This window comes from Hyaena hyaena, unplaced genomic scaffold (assembly GCF_003009895.1).
Source record: "Hyaena hyaena isolate Hyena2069 unplaced genomic scaffold, ASM300989v1 scaffold_20, whole genome shotgun sequence".
Taxonomy (NCBI): domain Eukaryota; kingdom Metazoa; phylum Chordata; class Mammalia; order Carnivora; family Hyaenidae; genus Hyaena; species Hyaena hyaena.
Genome location: NW_024080652.1, coordinates 5465820 through 5485756, shown reverse-complemented (window position 1 = coordinate 5485756; position 19937 = coordinate 5465820). Strand labels below are relative to the sequence as shown.

General features: G+C 44.3%; 1 protein-coding gene across 2 annotated transcripts in view; it reads left to right on the top strand.

Moving 5' to 3' along the window:
• The window catches only part of BAIAP2L1 (BAR/IMD domain containing adaptor protein 2 like 1), a 93681-nt gene that overhangs the window by 66803 nt on the left and 6941 nt on the right, over positions 1-19937 (top strand). The window contains exons 4-12 of one of the 2 annotated variants that reach the window (XM_039226077.1): positions 589-650; positions 760-831; positions 2082-2219; positions 2888-3040; positions 5013-5180; positions 7713-7818; positions 9506-9713; positions 10342-10419; positions 11504-11684. In XM_039226077.1, coding sequence (XP_039082008.1) covers positions 589-650; positions 760-831; positions 2082-2219; positions 2888-3040; positions 5013-5180; positions 7713-7818; positions 9506-9713; positions 10342-10419; positions 11504-11684 — 1166 coding nt within the window. Of the gene's footprint in view, positions 1-588; positions 651-759; positions 832-2081; positions 2220-2887; positions 3041-5012; positions 5181-7670; positions 7819-9505; positions 9714-10341; positions 10420-11503; positions 11685-19937 lie in introns of both variants that reach the window. The other variant, XM_039226076.1, reaches the window with a different exon arrangement.

Genomic DNA, 19937 nt, shown 5'->3' with positions numbered 1-19937 from the left:
GGCTCCTTAGTCCTGGCACACTCTCTTCCATTCTGTGACTATATTTGTGTCAGAGACTTGGTGTCGTCCCGGGAGGTACGAGGCATAGCACTGTCCCTGCTGCATTTTCCCATGGAATTAATATTTTCCAAAAGGATATAAGAACAAGAGAAAAAATAACCCTTTATCTTTTATGCCTGACAGATAATCAGATTATTCTGGGGATTAGATAAAAATAAGTCATTTGTTCCTATAGTTAGTTACTATAATGACCATGATAATCTTTTGTAAGTGAATTTAAAAATTAAATCAGATAAATAAGATTCAGCTTAGGGAGGGAGTAAATATAGAAAGCATGATGTGAATTTGAAGACAAAGTTGACATTCTTTGGGTGAACAGTGTTGTAGAGTTTGCTAGGGGCTATGTCCCACTAGAGCCCGCTCTGCCATGGGCATGAAGGCAGTGTTCTGACAGGCCACAGGGCCTGAGGCTTCCAGGCGTTGAGCGTGGTGATAGATTGTGCTTCGTTCTATTATTTTACTTTCTTTAATATCTTTACAAAATCCGCACAGTGGCTTTCCCCCGCTCACATCTGGTTTTATTCACAGGCCATGTTCTCATAGAGATTTCAAGTACCCACAAGAAACTCAATGAGAGTCTTGATGAAAACGTATGTGAACTATTTTTATACTTATAAAATATATTTATTTTATATTTAAAGCTTATTTTGCTTAAAGTCTCAAATCTGATGTGAATTTTTCGTTTGCTTTTGTTAAAAGTTCAAAAAATTCCATAAAGAGATTATACATGAGCTGGAGAAGAAGACAGAACTTGATGTAAAATACATGAATGTGAGTACATGGTTTTGCTCCACCTCCATGGGTGGAGGTAGGTGTGGGTCATGGGGACCTGGCTTTTCCAGAAGGCTGCACTTGCCTGATCTCCTAGCCCTAGGAGAACTTTCTTTCACTGTTAATCCAGCAGCAGCAAATATGGACAGTGTTGAGTATATACACAAATGTGTGAAATAGACAAGGTGCCTTCCAGCTGAGTGCCCTGTTTGCATTAACACTTAGGATCTTTATTAAAAAGCATGGAGGAAAATATTGCAAGGGATCCTGCTTCTAGAAAGCATTATTTTCAAAGAACACGCATATGGGAATGGCATCTGCATCTGTATTAGTGCACCTGTTGCTCTTACAAACCAGCACTTGAGGACAGGAGACGTGCTTGGTGTTTTCCCAGTCATCAAAGACTGCTCCTGCATGATGTCCCTTGCCTGTCACCCAGTATTAATGATTCCAGCAGTTTTCTCCTTCTGCCTCATCCTCCAGCCCTGTCATACAGGGCTCTTTCCACCTCCCTTACCTGCTGTAGAGTAGCTGCTTTATTTGCCACCCAAAGCCCTCTTCTCACCAAGACTCCCATGTGGGAGTAAGCAGTGTAGCTTACCCTGACATCACCTTGCTGCCCTGTGTGCATGTGCCCTGTTCACTCTGGAGGACGGCCACCTACAGCTGCTGATGTAGGTATAATGCCAAGCATTTTCCATACATTATCTGATATTTATCCATATAGAAACTCCATAATGTAGGTACTCTTCTTATCCTCACTGTACAGATTAAAGGGAGAACATGGGTTTTAGAGAAATTAAGTAATTACTGAGATCACACAGGAAATGAAGGATGATGCCAGAATCCTAACCTAGTTCTGTTAGGCTCCCCAAACACTTTGCTACACAGCACTCAAAATAGTCGAATGTGATTGCATTCATTAAGTTTGTTTCTTAAAATGGTTAAGTCATAAAACAGGAACATGTGATTTAATATTGTTTTTTAATTCACCAAAGCACTTACCACTCAGTGTGCTAAAACATTGGAGGAAAGAAGAAAAGACATTGTTATCCTTCAGGAGCTGCTCTTGTGGTCAGTGGCTCCTTCTGTGAACAGGGAACTTGAGGACAAAGCCATACGTTGAAGTGGAAGGGAGGGAACATTATGAAGTGAGGGTATGCAGGGCCACGTCCAGTGGAAATACTGGCAAAAGTAACTGCCCAACAGTTTGTATGGCATACACTAAAACAAGCACATTTCACTTACAGGCAACTCTTAAAAGATACCAAACAGAACATAGGAATAAATTAGATTCTTTGGAGAAATCTCAAGCTGAACTGAAGAAGATCAGAAGAAAAAGTCAAGGAGGACGAAATGCACTCAAATATGAACACAAAGAAATTGAGGTGAACTTTTCAGCACTTCTTTATTTTATTGTTGCTGATTTGTGCAGTTTACAGGAAAGCTTACTTAACTCACTCAGCCTATATTTCATCTGCTCACTGCTGTGCTACTGCTGAAGTTAAAAATGAGCATTTTTGACCTGGTATGAGCTTAAGGCTACAGAGTTTTCCAGAGTTGAGATTAGTAGCCTCCTAAGAACATTGGCATTTTCTCCCAATTAGGGGGAGGGTGGTTAGCATTACTATCCTACACCATGATTAGCATTACTATCCCCATTTTACAGATGAAGAAAAATGAGACTTAGGCTATGTCATATGGATGAACTGGGGTTTGAAGTTGAACTTTCTGGTTCTAAAGCCTTTGATTTTCCAATAGAACACAATCCTGTCCTTGAAACATAAAGTAATATTTTGTGCAAATTGCCCAGCACAGAGTAGAAGGCCTTTGGCAACATGCTTCTGCACTTGAGTCAGAATGATCTTAATGAGAATGATGATACCTGCTCAGGTCAGGCTACAACTTTGTTATTTTATCTAATGTTTATCTGCATTTAGCATTTACTCCATTGTCAGAATAAACCAAGTGTAAAGATGGTAGATGATAAATGTCCGGCTGTGCAGCTCTTTGATTCCTCATGTCATACTTATATAATTATTATTTATTTTTCTAGTATGTAGAAACTGTTACTTCTCGCCAGAGCGACATCCAGAAATTTATTGCAGATGGGTGCAAAGAAGCTCTGCTTGAAGAGAAAAGGCGCTTCTGCTTTCTAGTTGACAAACACTGTAGCTTTGCAAATCACTTGCATTATTATCATTTACAGGTGGGTTCATCATGATAAGTTGTGTTGCATTATTAATAATTTCATATTCAAATGCCCTAGAAATGATTTACCTTCCATATGTGCCTCAGTGTAAAGCCATGGGCCTATTTTGCCAATGAGAAGATTCCAAAGAAATAGTCTTAGCCAACTTAAATATGTAAACTTTCAGAAATGTGGACGAAATGGTCACATGTTGCTTATAATATTTAAGTGATCTATCCATATTTAAAATCTTTCATAAAATAATGTTTAATAATTGAGATATAGCATGTTTTCTTTTCTCACCTGTGAGTCTGCTTTTCTCAGACTCTTTCTGATGCACCCTCAGCATCAGTGTCTTCACCAGAGCCATGGGATGGGTCCCAGTGGGCGCCAAGTCCAGCCCACCTGGGTGGTTTGAGATGTTCACCTCAGGAGTCCACGTTCAGAGGTGTCCCTGGAAGTTCTGTCCCAGCATCAAGACAGTTGTGTGGTTAACTTTTTTATCCTCCTCAAGTGTTTCCTTGTGATCTCATCAACTGAATGACTGGCTTTACGGCCTTCCTTCCAGCAATACAGTTGTGAGGATATGCTACAGAAATCATTACAAAATACGTTATTTCCTCTTTGTTTTTTTTAAAATTATAAATAATATTGGGACTGTGTAAGCATCCAAAATTAGCATTGAGTGAAGTCAAATATTCATTGTTATTTATAATGTAATTTAGAGAGTGCTCCATGGTAGAAGCTTTGTAAGCACTTGCATATAAGGCAATTTCCTGTTTTTCAGGGGGAAGAAACTTGGCCCTATCTGTATTCATCAGTCAAATGTTATGTATTCTGTAAAGTTTTTGTAACTTTCAGGACTATTCATGTACCAAATTTAAATTCCTAAGATCTAACATTGTTACAGGAAAGAATTGCATCTAATAAGATGATCACTTTTGTCAACAGCGCATGTGTACTAGTTTTGGCAGAGTCTCTTTCTTTAGTGAGGGTGCCCTGCTGGGCCAGGGTCATAGGCCAAGTGACCATAAAGCTCTCTTCCTACGGCAAAGCCTTACCATTGAGGGGTACTCACTGTGGCACAGGGCAACCTGGCCTGTTTCCAGAGAGCTCTAGTTGGTGGCAGATCCTTTCTTATGCTCAACTTTGGATCCCAGCTGTGCTTTTTAGTATAAACTAAGTCTACTTCTTTTCTCTACTGGAAGTCTTGTCACCTTTCTTTTTTTTTTTTTTTTTAATTTTTTTATTTATTTCTAGGGGTGAGAGAGAGAGAGAGACAGCATGAGCAGGGGAGGGTCAGAGAGAGAGGGAGTCACAGACTCTGAAACAGGCTCCAGGCTCTGAGCTGGCAGTCAGCACAGAGCCCGACGTGGGGCTCGAACCCATGAACTGCGAGATCATGACCTAAGCGAAAGTCGGACGCTTAACCGACTAAGCCACCCAGGCACCCTCGTCACCTTTCTGAAAACTGCTCTTGTGCATTCCATTTTCCTGGCTATGGCGTCCCAGGCCTTTCAGGGGCTCCTTGGTTAAAGCACCAAGCAGTTGGTGTGTCAGGGTTATAGTCTGAGGACATAGGAGGTTTGGAGTGAGGGCTTCACCCTCTCTCAGTAGTGAGAGGAAGAAAGCACTGATTGGCATTTCCGGGGGTCACTGGGGAAATAGTAGGGCTTAATAAGATTGCTCAACCCTCCCTTTTGGTGTTTGAGCTTGTTCTTCATCATTTACAAACCTTGTCCTAGTCTTCAACCCTATATTCACACTGCGGGAGTGGGGGAGCTCCTGTAGAAAAGGAGCCTAGTCTTTCTCAGTCAGTAACCCAGGGCAGATGCTCATAGATGCTTAAATGTTCCCTGGATTTTAACACAAAGTCTCACACTTGTGATAGTAAGCCAGAAAAGCATTATCACTGATAGTTCATGTAACTTTTCTCAGCTCTTTGAGCAATACACATTTGTGTTTAGTTATGTTTCTTTTGGATTTATAGTCTGCAGAATTACTCAATTCCAAACTGCCTAGGTGGCAGGAGACCTGTGGCGATGCTACGAAAGTGCCTGAGAAAATAATGAATATGATAGAAGAGATAAAGACCCCAGTCTCTACCCCAGTGTCCGGAACGCCTCAGCCTTCACCAATGATCGAGAGAAGCCACATGGTAGGCATTGATTTTCTCCCCAAGGTTTCCCCAAGGTTTCATTTGTGTATTTACTAATATGATTTGGGCCAAATTTGCACGGAGGACCAAGGCCTTTGTTAGTAGGAATCACAGGTCCTCCTTTATGCTAGGGCCAGCCTTTTCTCACTTTATCCCCTTGCCTTCAGATTTGACACCGGCTGTGCAGCACTTGGCACTGTGTAGTGCTATGTATAGCACTGTTATCTTTGTTTTGGAACTGTTATTGTTACTGTTTTTAATTGTAATGATTCCACATTTGTAAATTTATTCCCAGTGAAGGAAGTGTAGGTGTCTTAGAGAATAATTAGCAAAACTCTGCTGCCATTCATCACAACATAATATGGTACTGAAAAAAAAAAAATGCAGCCACCACAGTATTCAAGGTAATGCAGTCAAGCATTGTAGTTTGCTGTTCTTTGAACCTGGGTTTTATTACTTTGCTCAAATGTTGTGTGGAGATTTAGATCCAATGGGTAGTTTGGATACATGAGTCCACCCTCACTTCTGAAATGACACAGCAGAGATGCTAAAGACCAGTCAGAAGCCTACAGAATAGATCCGTAACTGCATGGGGAATAAGAGAAGATGCTGGTACTGGGTCAGAAACACTGAAGGAGTCTAAGAGAAAGGATCGGTGTGCGGAAAATCAAAAGAGAAGGAAACCTTAGCTCTGAGCATGTGTAGGGCAAGACTGCAGCAAAGGGCAGCGCAGTAAGCTCAGAGCCAATGGTTTGCAAGAAGTGGCAAAGAACCCGGGATGTTGTGTTCTTGTATGATTTGCATCCTCTAAGTTGGTCGGTTTCTCCCCCACTGTCCCACTTGTACTGAACAGTAGGCAGCAGGGGCTTTGGTCTACTGGACAAAGCACTGTGTTTTCATTGCGGAGGCCGAGCAGGCTCCTGGGAGTATCTCCCGTGTCCCCCACCTCACTGTGGGTAGTCTGTGATAAGGAGAGCAGGCAAGATCCAGACTGCCATAAAGAGGGAAAAGAATAAGGAATGCAATATGCTACAAAGGTAGACAGACAACCAGGAAACACCAAATAAGTGAGGAAAACCAGTATCATAAAAAGATACACTGAAAGGAAAAAAAAACCAGAACGACCAATATTGGAGGTAACAGAGGAAATAGGGAAGGAGAAATCTTTAGAAAGAGAGGAAAAGATACTACATGCCAGGAAAGAATCAACTAGAGATTTTGGAAAGTAAAAATTAGATTATTATTTATAATTGAAATGTCTGGGACTTGCTTCAGCATAATCCAGGCATGGGAGAAGATGGGTGTGGCATATATGAAACAATATTGGCCATAAATTTGTAATGGTTGAAGCAGGGTGTTGGGTACATGAAGATTTATGCTGTTCTTCCTACTTTTGCACTTGCTTAAAAATTTCCTAAAACAGGTTTTTAAATTTCTCCTTCCCCTTCTTCCCTCCACAAAACAAAACAAAACAAAAAGACACAAGAAAACCCCACACCAGTAGACAGGCTTGTTAGCAGAATGGAACTGCTTAGAAAATTAAGCCAAAGAGCTCTCCCAAAACACCGAACAAAAACAGAAAAAAAGAGGATGTAAACTTAATGATAGACAGGTTGGAGATAGCCAGTTGCCTTCTCATAATCACCAGATGTCTAACGGGGATCTCAAATTCAGCTTGTCCAAAACCACACGATTGATTTTCTCACTCTGAACATGCTTCTCCAGTCTTTCTCATCCAGGAAATGGCAGCTCCATCCTTTCAGTAGCTCAGGCACAAATGTGGACACCCCCCCTTCCTCTGTCGGGTCACAGCCAACCCGCCAACTCACGGGTATGCCCTTTTGTTTCCACCTTCAAAGTATATTCAAGCCCAGCCACTTCTCCCTCTCTACTGCTCTGACTATGGTCCCTGCAGTGATTACTGCAGTAGATCTGCCTGCTCTTTAACACGGAGTGAGTGAGCCTGGACAAGAGGAAAAAAACAAAACTTCAACAGATCGTGGTCAAGTTGCAGAAAGAGGCAAAGAGAAAATTCTAAAAATTTCAAAGTGGGGGGAAAATAGATGACTCACAAAGAGAACACTAATGGTACCAGATTTCTTGTTACCAAAACAAGATGTTAGAAATTAAAGGACCAATGCACTCAAAATTCTTGGGAAAAATTATTTTAAATGTAGAATCCTGTAGCCAAGAAGGCCAATCCTGTAGACCTAGAGGGGATCCTAAAATCATAGAGACAGAAAGTAGATTAGTGGTTGCCAGGGGACGGTGGGAAATGGAGAGTAACTAACTGCCTTTAAAAAAGAAAAAAAGACAAATGAAGAAAAGACTGTGATAATCTTGAAATAATTCAGAATAGGGCATTACCATCCAACTAAGAGAATTTTGGGAAGAAAGTAGAATTTAAAACATGTTCCAACAGCCCTGGAAATCTCTATAAGTCCATTGCTTTGTTACACTAATTTTAAACTAATAAGGAATTTTTCACAGGTTGGGAAAGATTATGACACCCTTTCTAAATATTCACCAAAGGTGCCCCCAGCTCCTTCTGCCAGAGCGTATACCAGTCCTTTGATTGATATGTTTAATAACCCAACAACAGTTGCACAGAATTCAGAAAAGATAAAGAATTCAACAGGTAAGATACTTATTTTGATTTCTTTTTAAAGTACCTTTTTAAAATTTTTTAATAACTATTTTGGGTAAATGTTACCATGAGGTAAATCAACATGTAGCACACATTCAGCATTGCCATATTGGAACTTACATTTCAAAATAAATAAAGGTATGGTTTATTATAAAACCATAAGACATTTTATAAGTGACACATTCTTTAACACATACTAATTCCATGTACTGATTCATGTTTATATAGAGTAACTGTGCTATGGAAAGTTGTTACATTTTATGGGCTCCTGGGTGGCTCAGTTGGTTGAGCATTTGACTTTGGCTCAGGTCATGATCTCATGGTTCGTGGATTCGAGCCCCATGTCGGGCTCTCTGCTGACAGCCAGCTCAGAGCCTGGAGTCTGTCTTCGGATTCTGTGACTCCCTCTCTCTCTGACCCTCCCCTGCTCACACTGTCTCTGTCTCTATCTCTCAAAAAATAAATAAATAAATAAATAAATAAATAAATAAATAAATAAAACATTAAAAAAAAAGAAAGCTGTTATATTTTAAAATACAATATACAAAGAGCCTCCATACTGAGCCATGGCGATTGCAATAAAATTTCTTTTTTCAATAAAACAAACTATAAAAGTTCCCATGACAAAATTATGGTTATTAATCTTATCAGTAGGTTTAGTTTGAATTGTAATCAGTGTTTTTAATCATCTCTAACAGAGAACTTCATGCTTTCTGGACACTTAAGTTCTCACTGCTTAAATTTCTGTTGCTGTTTCAATAAATCAGGACCAGTTACTGTTTGCAGACATTTCAGGCGGCTTCGGTTAGGCTGCGCTCTGTGCACAGAGTTTTTGACACCAGAGACCCCTCTCTCTGTGATAGGTGTCTCACGGGCTCCATTGTATGAAAGTCATGGTGTTCAAGCTGTGTGCTAGAGAGAGCCACCCAGACCATGCAGCGCTGGGTGAGATGGGAGAGGAGATTTTCAGAATGGCAGTTTTGTTTTTTTGGGGTGGTAGGTGTCAGCTCACGCTTGAATGGAGACAGAAATGTACAGCTCCGTGCTTCACATAGTGCATTCCAGACCGTGGCTTCAGGCCACCCACGTCTGATGTCCAGTGAGGCCATGTGTGATCCCGACGAGTCACTGTAGATGATAACCGCTCCTTCCCTCAGAAGCTGTGAACCATCCAAAGCATGGATGGCTCTGCTTAGGGAGGGTTCAGTAAATGAGCACGGTGGGGGCAGCTGCGTGTCCAGTCTCCTCTTGTTCTTTGTGGCCCAGCTTGTAGGCAGTGGGATTTGAGTTGATGGCCCTCCCTGCCTTGGGATTCGCGTTGGGAGAGGAGCTCGAGGAAAGCCTCAGACCCTCTAGTGATGCATCAGCCAGCCTCCTACTAAATCCAAGCGCGGGTGAGGCTTGGCCACTCTGTGTCCTCTCCGCCTGGGGAAGAGTGGGCAGCCTCAAGGGTCTTCCTCCGTGAGGGGCCTCCGGCTGCAGTTCTGCCTCTGCTCCTCACTGTCTCCGTCCGGCTGTCGGTCCAGGCAAAGACTAAGGCGCAGAAATAGAGCACGTGGAGCTGCAGCGGAAGGGATGCTGGCAGACAGGAGTGGGTGGCTTTCTGGGGTTCGCTGGTGTGAATTTGCCATGTTATCACTCCTTGAAAAGTGATCACTGCTGTGCTCACTTTTAACAGATTCTTCAGATGATCCCAGTTTACAGCGATCGGTTTCTGTCGCAACCGGACTGAACATGATGAAGAAGCAGAAGGTGAGAACCATCTTCCCACACACTGCAGGCGCAAACCAGAGCTTGCTTAGCTTCGCCCAGGGAGATGTCCTCACACTGCTTGTCCCTGAAGAGAAGGACGGCTGGCTTTACGGGGAGCACGACACCACCAAAGTGTAAGTCTCAGGGTAGATCCTGCCCACGTGGGAGTCAGGACCACCCGCTGCTTCCGGGAACTGATGTATCTCCTTTGAGGGGCAGGGTCTTTGTGGTCACGGCAGCATTTTTGCCAAAGTTAAGTTCATACTTTAGTTACGGTTCTAGTTTAGTTCATCAGAGTTACTCTGTCATGGGCTGTTTTCTGTACGTCTGTGCATCTACAGGCGAGTTGGATTCTTGAATTGATTATATGAAGTCACCTCAGAAAGTGGTTTAAATACTTTTTTATGTGACTTTGGATTTCTCAAGGATAATCGACACATCAGATAGATTTTCTTAAGATTTAGCCCACCAGTAGTTTAAAGGCCAATGTTATCATTTCAATGAGTAGTTGCACAGGCTTTACTGGAAGCTGGTTAAATCAGTTTTCTGTGTAGATTATTCACCTATTAAATAAATGTGGAAAAAAGCCAAAAAGGAAATCCAAATAAAACAGATGCTGTATATAAAATACTCATCGTGTGATGTGGTGAAAAGGGACCGGTCTGCCCCGGAGCTGCCCCAAGTCCTCCCATCATGCGTTTATTGCCTGCTTGTCTGCGGCTGACCCCACAATCAGGTTTTTTTCTCACATCTCACCCACAGGAGGGGTTGGTTCCCAGCATCTTACACGAAGTTGCTGGAAGAAGATGCAAAGGAGGACATGACTGTGCCCACACCAAGGTAGGACCTGATAGTGGCTCCTATTTCCCAGTGACCCCAAACTCTCCTTTGACCACATGTTTTCGGCCATATCAGAATTCTGTCTGGATGTGGAGCAGCCCCACAGGGAACCCCCCACCCCCCCCCGACCCCGGCCCCAGCTCATGTAGGAGAGTACGAACAGGGGATTACTACCCCATGGCTATTTCCCTTGTGGCTTCTGCTGTGAGGGCACACCCCCAAACTCTGCTCCTCACCCCGCCAGCCCTCTGGAACCACCCACCACACCCCCCTCCCAACTGGTTACTAAATCCAAGGTGACCGTCATCATTATCACCGCTTAGCAAGTGCCAGCATGCCTTATACTGACCAGTTCATTTAATTCTCAGAACAGCCTTATGAGGTAGGTCGCCACTTTGAAATTGAGGAAACCAAGGCACAGAAAGGTGGAGCCAAGGCTAGAACCCAGGAAGGTCTTTCTCACACCTGGCTGTGAACATTTGTGTGTTGGGCAGTTGTGGTCAGCTGCCCCGTGGGGTCCTCAGAAGTGACCCCTCCAGACTGCCCTCCTCATCTTTACCCAAAACCACCCCATCCTCAGTGGTTCCGTCTCAGGGAAATCCTGCACCCCATCCAGCCGTCCCGGTGGACCTTTGAGCACCACACTTGATGCCCTCAAGCCCCCCAAGTCCTGGTCCATGTCATCTGTGTATCCTCCTCACTGGCAGACTAGCTCAGCTACCACTAGGCCAAAAATAAAAATTTTGACATTTTACGATGTCAAAATGCTGAGGCTTTTTTGTTTTTGTTTTTAATCTGAAGTGTTCAGCACTTTTGCTACAGCCTTTGCTGTAGTTTTCATTTTCTTATTGATCTCCTTGAATTAATCAAGATCCAGCCCCTAATTAAGCTCGTTTTCGTTTGAGTGCACATTCATAAACCAGTGAAAACATGACAGTACTTTTTACCTAGAGGTACATTGCACATACGCACAACCTGTATGAATGTTAATCTGTTGTAGTTTTGGCCATAGGATGTTCAGGATGTTTGGGGCTCAGATGGCGGGATATCATGTAACTCACGTTCTCTACCTGTTGCTTGTTAGCCCAGCGCCAGTGAGAAGCATCAGCACGGTGAACTTATCCGAGAAAAGCAGTGTGGTCATTCCCCCGCCTGATTACTTGGAATGTTTGTCCCTGGGAGCGGCTGCAGATACAAGAGCAGACATTTCTAAAAGTACTTCTACCTTTAAAGCACCGGTGTCCAAACCAGAAAGCACGTCTCCTGTGAGTAGAGCTGCAGCATGACACGCTGTGCACGCAACTCCTGAAGGGCGGTGGGGGGTGTGGGCCATTGTTCCTGCAGGGACTGAGGTGGCGACTGCGGGGCAGGGTGGGGGCAGGCCCTGTGTCCTGTCTCTTCTGAGTTCCCTTCTCTGTCACACAGCCACTTAGCTTCCTCTCAGCCGCTCTGTCCCTCTTCTGTTTGTATTTCATCTGTAAATGCAGTTTGTCAGATGGTATCAGGTTTTACTGTCTCCCCACCTTTGGTTCTGACTGCAGTCCATCAGTCACTTCACCTGGTTCTGCGTTTTCTTCGATTTTCATATTACTCCCTGAAGGAAGGCTTAAGGTTAAAAGCGGTAACTTGATCTTGGTGCCTTCAGAAAGTGCTTAGTGTGCACCAGGTGCTGGGGAAACACCACGTCACATATGTTCTCTAGAATTGTATACAACCCTATAAGAAAGACCAGAGGGACTGCGGGCACCCCGAGCCCCCTCATGCCTTCAGCAGCTGTGTCTGCCGAGCGCCTGGTGTGGGCTCTCCAGGTACAGAGATGCGCAACACCAATTCCCGGCTCTGCTGGAACCCACATTCTAGCCGTGCAGAGTTACAGCGAGGTGAGGTGACAGAGGCAAGGGGTGACAGCTCGGATGGATGTCCCAGGTTTGCGTGCAGACGCTTATGAGGGAGCCCCAGGGGGCACCCCTGTGAGAGAGGAGGGTTTGGCATCAGGCAGGGGAGAAGTGGGATTGTGAGGGCATCTAGAGCATGAGGGCATATTATCCAGGGCGGTTTCCTGAAGAGCCTGGACAACTGACGGCAGCACCCCCTGCAGCTCAGAACCAGTTCCTGGGTCCTGAGGGGGATCTGGGCAGCATGTGACCGTATCTACACCCCCCAAGGAGGCAGTGCTGAAGCTGAGACCTGAATGGCAAGGAGCCCATCGTGCAGGGGTCAAGGGGAGAGATTCCCAGACACAGGAGCAGAGGAGGGCACGTACTTAGCATGCTCAGATAACGAGGCCATGATTCCAGGATGGCAGAGAATCGAGAAAGGGGTACGTGCTGTCAGTTTTTTCTCAGGATAGACTATATCACAAAGAAGGCAGGATAGAGAAAAGGGTGGTGGCCTAGAAGGCGAAAAGAGCACACCTGGCAGAGGCAGTGGTGGGGCCAGGAGAAGGGACACACAGGGAATGCCCAACTGAGGACATCCGCTCTGTCGGCCAGAGAAGTGAGATCATTAGCTGATGGGGGCAGAGCCAGCAAGTCTCAAGAAAGAGAGTCTGTGACACAGACATTCTGAGGAGGGAGAAGGTGCCTGCACGGCAGTAGTTGCAATCGAGAGTAATGCCAAAGCCTGTTTACAATTCAGGGTCCTGATCGCAAATGAAGTCAGGACGTGTGGTTGTTTCTGCAGCAACATGCTGCTGCTCAGCTCTGGCAAGAAGGAACTAGTGTTGGAGGGTTACTGGGTGGTGGGGCTGGGGGAGGAGCAGGGAGTTCCAGGTGTTTGCAGGGGTGGGGCTGTGTCCCAGACCCTGGAATCCAGGCGTGGCCATGGACAGAACTATGGGGGGGGGTGGGAGAGGAGGGGACAGGTGGCGTCCAGACCTCTGTGAGGCTGCATGGTTGCTAGACTTCAGCGGGAAGGAGCCAGGGAGGCCAGGGCCAGAGAGTGGGCTGGACTCTGGGGGCCGCCGGCTTCCTCCTGGAAATGCCCCAGAGCACTGTGGGCGGTCCATAGGTACTGGGTGCAATAATTCCCGGCTACTCTGATTTTTAGTTTCCAGTTATTGTGTAGTCCTTTCTTTTTTTTTTTTTTTATAATTTTTTTTTAATGTTTTATTTATTTCTAGGAGAGAGAGAGAGAGACAGCGTGAGCAGGGGAGGGTCAGAGAGAGAGGGAGTCACAGACTCTGAAACAGGCTCCAGGCTCTGAGCTGGCATTCAGCACAGAGCCCGACCGCGGGGCCCGAACCCATGAACCGCGAGATCATGGCCTAAGCGAAAGTCGGACACTTAACCGACTAAGCCACCCAGGCACCCCTGTGTAGTCCTTTCTGTAGTGCACACTGAAGTATCTCCCTGCTTCTCATGGGGGGTGTGGCTCCTAGCTCTACCCCAGCTGGCAGCACCCCTGGCGGCCTCTGTTCAGCTGTGAATGGTGCCTGGCCACAGTCTCGAGATTACATGGGATGGGCACTCTTAAAAATGTGCCCTGTGTTTGTTTGAGTGTGAGCCTTGGGGTGTTTTGGAACATGCCTACCTCCTCATAAGTTAACATGGCGTGTTCTGATCCAGGAAATGCAAGGTTTTGCAATCTCATTCAAAAATGTCTTTGGCTTCTCTTAGAGAAGCACACTGTACAATATATTGTTTGCACCTTTATCATTCCAAGCTACAAATACCTAATTGCAAAAATTATTTTCAGAAAAATGACCCACAACCATTGAAAATGGAGCTTTCCCATTCCCTCATGATGGAAGAGAAATTGCTTAGAAGGACAAAGATATCAAATGCTGTTTTATTAAAGTCCCTAGTACATTTTAAAGCAATATTCACAGTGTTTGGAAATGATTTTGAAGCATTTTGAAAAGCATAACAATTCCTTTTACTAGGGAAAAAAACCTTGCAAGTGCATATCACAAAACTCAGGACCCAGGAATACCAAGATACACAGTCTCCTGGTGTGACCTGTCCTTAATGCCTTCTCCTGTTTTGGTTTGATTTTCTACTTTTTCTTAGGGAAAAATTCAAACATAACACAAAAGTGGAAAGAGTCTGGTATCTAATGACCTGGTCCCCTCACCCCCAGCTTTCACAGTTACCAGGTCATTTGCCAGTCTTTTTTCACCTTGCCCCCAGCCACTCCAGGTCAATTCGATGCTAGTGCCAGACTTCATGTAATTTCACGTATAAATGCCTTAAATACATTTTATGTTTGAATAGAATACCTTCTATTTTTACACAACCACAGTACCTTTAAAAATTGACAGCACTTCCTCAACATCATTAATCATCATTCCTCAATCATCAAATTTCTAATTGTCTTATTAAAAATTTAACAGTATAGTCTGGATTCAGGCTGGCTCCATATGTTGTAATTGGTCACCAAGTCTCATGACAAGTGTTTGTATCTACGGGTCTCCTCGTATCTTTTTCCTTGTAACTCACCTGGAAGAACCAGATTATTGGCCCTGGAGGGTGTCCCCAGGCTGGGTTTTGCTGAACGCATTCACGTGGTGTCCTTCACCCCATTCTCCTGCATTCTCGGCCTTCATCAGTTGGTATTACGGTTTTGTTTCTTTGCCTGTTTTGTTAGAGCATTTCATCACTGGTGGTGGTGGCTAGTCCATCCGTGGGGGACACGTCTGGTTCTCTCTCCTTTTGTGATCTCAGCAGCTTTGATAATAACCGCCTCACTCCATTATTTTCTTAAGGCTATGTGATGTCTTTTAAGATAAAAGAACCTTGCCCCAAAATCATAGTTAACACTGAAATTATAACAGTGAAAACACTGACACTTTAGCCAACAGTCTCAGTTTTAGAAAACTTTGTTGTTTTTTCTTTTTTTTTACTGTGTCGGTAAAGCTTTACAACAAAAGCAGTGATGCAGTTGTTATTACACTGAATTAGATACATTCAGAAATCCTGTTTTTTGCTGCCTAGCATAATAAAGAATAGCTAATACCATCCTTCTCAAACATTTTCCCAAAAATAGAACAGGACAGAACACTTCCTAATTCATTCTGAGGCCAGCATCACCCTGATACACCAGTCAGTCCCCCTATTTCTGTCTTGCAAGCCAGAAGACATTTTTTTAGTCTTTCATTTTAGCACCTATTAGTGTTTGGTTTCACGTAAATTTTTTTAAAAAATGTTTATTTTGAGAAAGAGCAGGGAGGAAGAGCAGAGAAAAAAACCCCAAGCAGGGACGCAGGGCTCAATCCCACTAACCGTGAGATCATGACCGAGCTGAAATCAAAGCTGTACGTCGTCCTTCCTCCGTCCTCCTGGGTGGCATCTGCTGGCAGCCCTCAGGGTGTGTGCTGGGAACTCATGATGGGGCAGGAAGCAGTGCAGTCGTCCAGGAAGCAAGGGTGGTGGGAGTCGCGTCCAGTGGAGATGGGAAGGGATGACAAGTTATTTAAGGTGAAAACTGACGGAGCTAGTGACCAACTGGTGTGTCCTACTTGGAGAAACCACTGTCCTGTCTTCAGTCTGGAAGCAGTTCTGGTTTGCTCACGTTAATGTATGTTGGAGCTTGCTTTTGTTTTTGTTTTTTTAATGTTTATTTTTGAGAGAGAGAAACAGAGCATGAGCAGGGGAGGGGCAGAGAGAGAGGGAGACACAGAATCCAAAGCAGGCTCCAGGCTCTGAGCCTGACGCGGGGCTTGAACTTACAAACCGTGGGATCATGACCTGAGCTGAAGTCTGGACACTCAACCAACTGAGCCACCCAGGGCCCCAGGAGGTTTTTCTGTTTTTTGGGGTGGGTTTTTTTTTTTTTTTTTGATAATTTATGTAATTATGAGTTCCTGATCTTTGATGTGCCAACATTAAAAAAGAAAAACATTCTTATCTGCAATAAGTTATACATGTAACTACTAGGAAAACATTTTGAATAATGTAAAATAATCAGGATATGTATTGTATTCCTTAAAGACAAAGTTACTTACGGATTTTTAAAATACAAAGTACATGCATAAGCTTGAGACCCACTTCGGGCTCTGCAGTGCAGAGCCTATGTGGGGTTCTCTCTCTTCTCCTCTTGGGATTCTCTCTCTCTGCCCCTCACTCGCTCTGGCTCTCTCAAAAAAAAAAAAGTACAAAGTACAATTTGAGAGACTGTTCTCACTTTTGATAATTTTTTTCATGTGTGTATATCATGCCTTTACTATATCTAACACAGAAAGATATATGGCTTTATGGTGACAATTTTATCTCAGGCTCTATTATAAATAAACTGATAAATTACCCAACTCTTGAGACAGAAATAAGGATACTCTCGAATTAATAACATTTATTCCTACTGAAATAAACAGCTGTTTTCATTTATATATAATATATATATTAATATTATATATATTTTATTTTACTTCAAATGCTGCCATTTGCTAGATAAACACTTGCTGAAATTAGATTTCCTGTAAGTCTACCGCGCCATCATATCTGCTGGTCTAAGTTAAAGAGCAAAGTCCAAGTCAAAATACCTAATCTTTATGCTTTATTTAAAATACTTCTTTATTATTTACTTATTTATTTATTTTGAGTATGTACAAGCAGGGGAGACGGATGAGAGAGAGAGAGAGAGAATATGAATCTTAAGCAGTCGCATGCTCAACATGGAGCCTGACGGGGGATGCAGTCCCATGACTGTGAGATCATGACCTGAGCCAAAATCAGGAGTTGGACTTTTTAAAGTATCACAGTTTGCTAATTAGAAAAATAACCCAAGAACTTTTGTTCTGTTAGAAAATATCTATAACTTCTGGGGTGCCTGGGTGACTCAGTCGGTTGGGTGGCTGACTTTGGCTCAGGTCATGATCTCGGGGTTCGTCGGTTCGAGTCCCACGTCGGACTCTGTGCTGACAGCTAGCTCAGAGCCTGGAGCCTGTTTCATATTCTGGGTCTCCCTCTTTCTCCGACCCTCCCCTGCTCATGCTGTCTTTCTCTCTCTCTCAGAAATAAGTAAAACGTTAAAAAAATTTTTTTAAAGAAAATATCTATAACTTCACCTCCAGGATGACTACTGTTAGCATTTCACTAGATCTCCTTTGAGAAAAATATAGGCAAATTTATTTTAGTTATTTATTTTTGAGAGAGAACATAAGCAGGGGAGGAGCAGAGAGGTGGGGGGAGAGAGAATCTGTTAGCACTGTTAGCACAGAGCCTTATGCGGGGCTCGAACTCACAAACCATGAGATCATGGCCTGAACTGAAGTCAAGACACAGAGGCTCAGGGGCGCCTGGGTGGCTTAGTCGGTTAAGCGTCTTTAGCTTAAGTCATGATCTCGCGGTTCGTGGGTTCGAGCCCCGCGTCGGGCCCTGTGCTGACTGCCAGCTCAGAGCCTGGAGCCTGTTTCAGCCTGTGACTCCCTCTCTCTCTCTGACCCTCCCCGGCTCACGCTGTCTCTCTCTCTCTCTCTCTCTCCTAGAAATAAATAAAAAACATTAAAAAAAAAAAGAGAGAGAGAGACACAGAGGCTCAACTGACTGAACCACCCAGGGGCCCCCAGCCCCAACTAGATATTTTCCCTCACTCCCCAGCACCCACACAGTAGGATCAGAACACTTTCTCAGATCGAGTTAAAAGTGTTTATGAGCCCAGATGAGCCCCAGTGCTGCTGCCTGGGCTGGTGCATGACAGGAACGCAGCCAGCCCAGCTCTCCAAGCCCCCAGACTGCGGGGCGTTGGGAGACAGAGGAGAGGGGGACACGAGAGCAACAGGACCTGGAGGTCCTTCGGCACATTGAGAAATGGCTCCAGCACCTCAGCTGGCCGTCTATCAGTGTGTCCTGCCCCCTCCCTCGCAACAGAATGCTCAGTAGGACAAATCCCACTATCCTCTCACTGCTGTTCATGAGGTTCTGCTAGGTGCTGATACTGAGACCTGTTTTGTGATTGGAGGATAATGGAAAACATCAGTTAATAAAGGTCACTAGAAAATACTAATTGGTTTTTAAAAATCAGCAAAGGCCATGAAGTCAGAGGGCCTCCCTGAACAAGGCACTTGATGGTCATGACTTCAGGGGCACTGTCCCCCAGCACCCTCTTCAGGAGCCTCACTTTTCCTTCTCTGTAAGACCACAGAGTCACCTACTCCTGGAATAAAGAGGATAATGACCTGAAAATAAGTATAACAGTTCTTTCCAGCTTCACAGTGAGAGTAAATGATTTATATTCCATTTCTGTCACAGACATGTTTTGAAGTCCTATTGCAAGATCCTATGCAAACTGCAAAAGAAAAAGCCCCACAGCTCCATCACCAGCGGACACCCTCGTGTGCTCCTCTGCTGACCGCATTCTGTTAGATGAGTGATTGCATTTCGTCACTGTCACGTCAGATCAGGAGTTCCAAGAACATAACTGAAATCTGCAGGCCTGCTGCGGGGCACACGAAAACCAGTTCTGCTCCCCAGAAGTGCTCTCAGGAGCCCAAGAACCTCCTGGCATTGGACCCGGCCGCCACCTCGTCTCAGTAGCCTCTTGCGGGGGCAGCAAGAGACACAGGCTCTAATCCTCTGGTGTCAGGGCAGGGATGGCAGGTGACTCATAACAATTTGAGGATTGGAGAGAAGTGTCCCAGGACTGGTTACCTAGTAAACACAGTAGCCACTGGGCACAGAGGGCAGCCGAGCACTGAGAAAAAATGGATAAGCAACTAAGGAACTGAATTTGTTTTTGTATTTAATTTTAATGTATACACTCATACAGGTAGTAGCTACCATTTTGGACAATCAGGTGTAGATCATACAAAAATAGAACAGTGTTCCATTTAAAACCTTACTTAGAAATGTGGCTGAGAAGCACGTAGCATGACTGGTAGCCCCTGAGGGCTGGGGACACGGTCCTGGAATTTTGCGTATCAAAAGTTCTTACACTTTGGGGCGCCTGGGTGGCTCAGCCGGTTAAGCATCCAACTTCAGCTCAGGTCATGATCTCACGGTTTGTGGGTTCAAGCCCCACAATGGGCTCTGTGCTGATGGCTAGCTCAGAGCCTGGAACCTGTTTCAGATTTTGTATCTCCCTCTCTCTCTGACCCTCCCCTGTTCATGCTCGCTCACTCTCGCTCTGTCTCTCTCTCTCTCAGAAATAAATAAATCATTTAAAAAAAAAATTTTTTAAAGTTCTTACACCCAACCAGGCTGGTAATTTATTTTTCCTAAACTAAAATTTTTAAACCAGCTGATGATGTTGGGGAAAGCTATGTTCTCTCTCAGCCAAATGCTGGGATCCATGGCAGCTGGCAAAGCACCTTAATCCTTTTATACTTACTTTTTATATACATCCGTTAATGTCAATTACATGTAGTCTTAAACACCAGGATTCTTAGGCTTAAGTACACTAAACACCCAATCCTGGAAGCTGCCTGCTATTCAGGAAGAGAATGTTCCTGAACCTACCAACCCACAATTCTGTGATGTTCTGAGATACCGACTTCCCTGAGGGGCTCAGGGGAGCGGTCCCTGGGACTGAAGCTAGAGGGCCTTCCTGATGGCCACGGCCTCTGTTGTTCATTGCACAGGGCT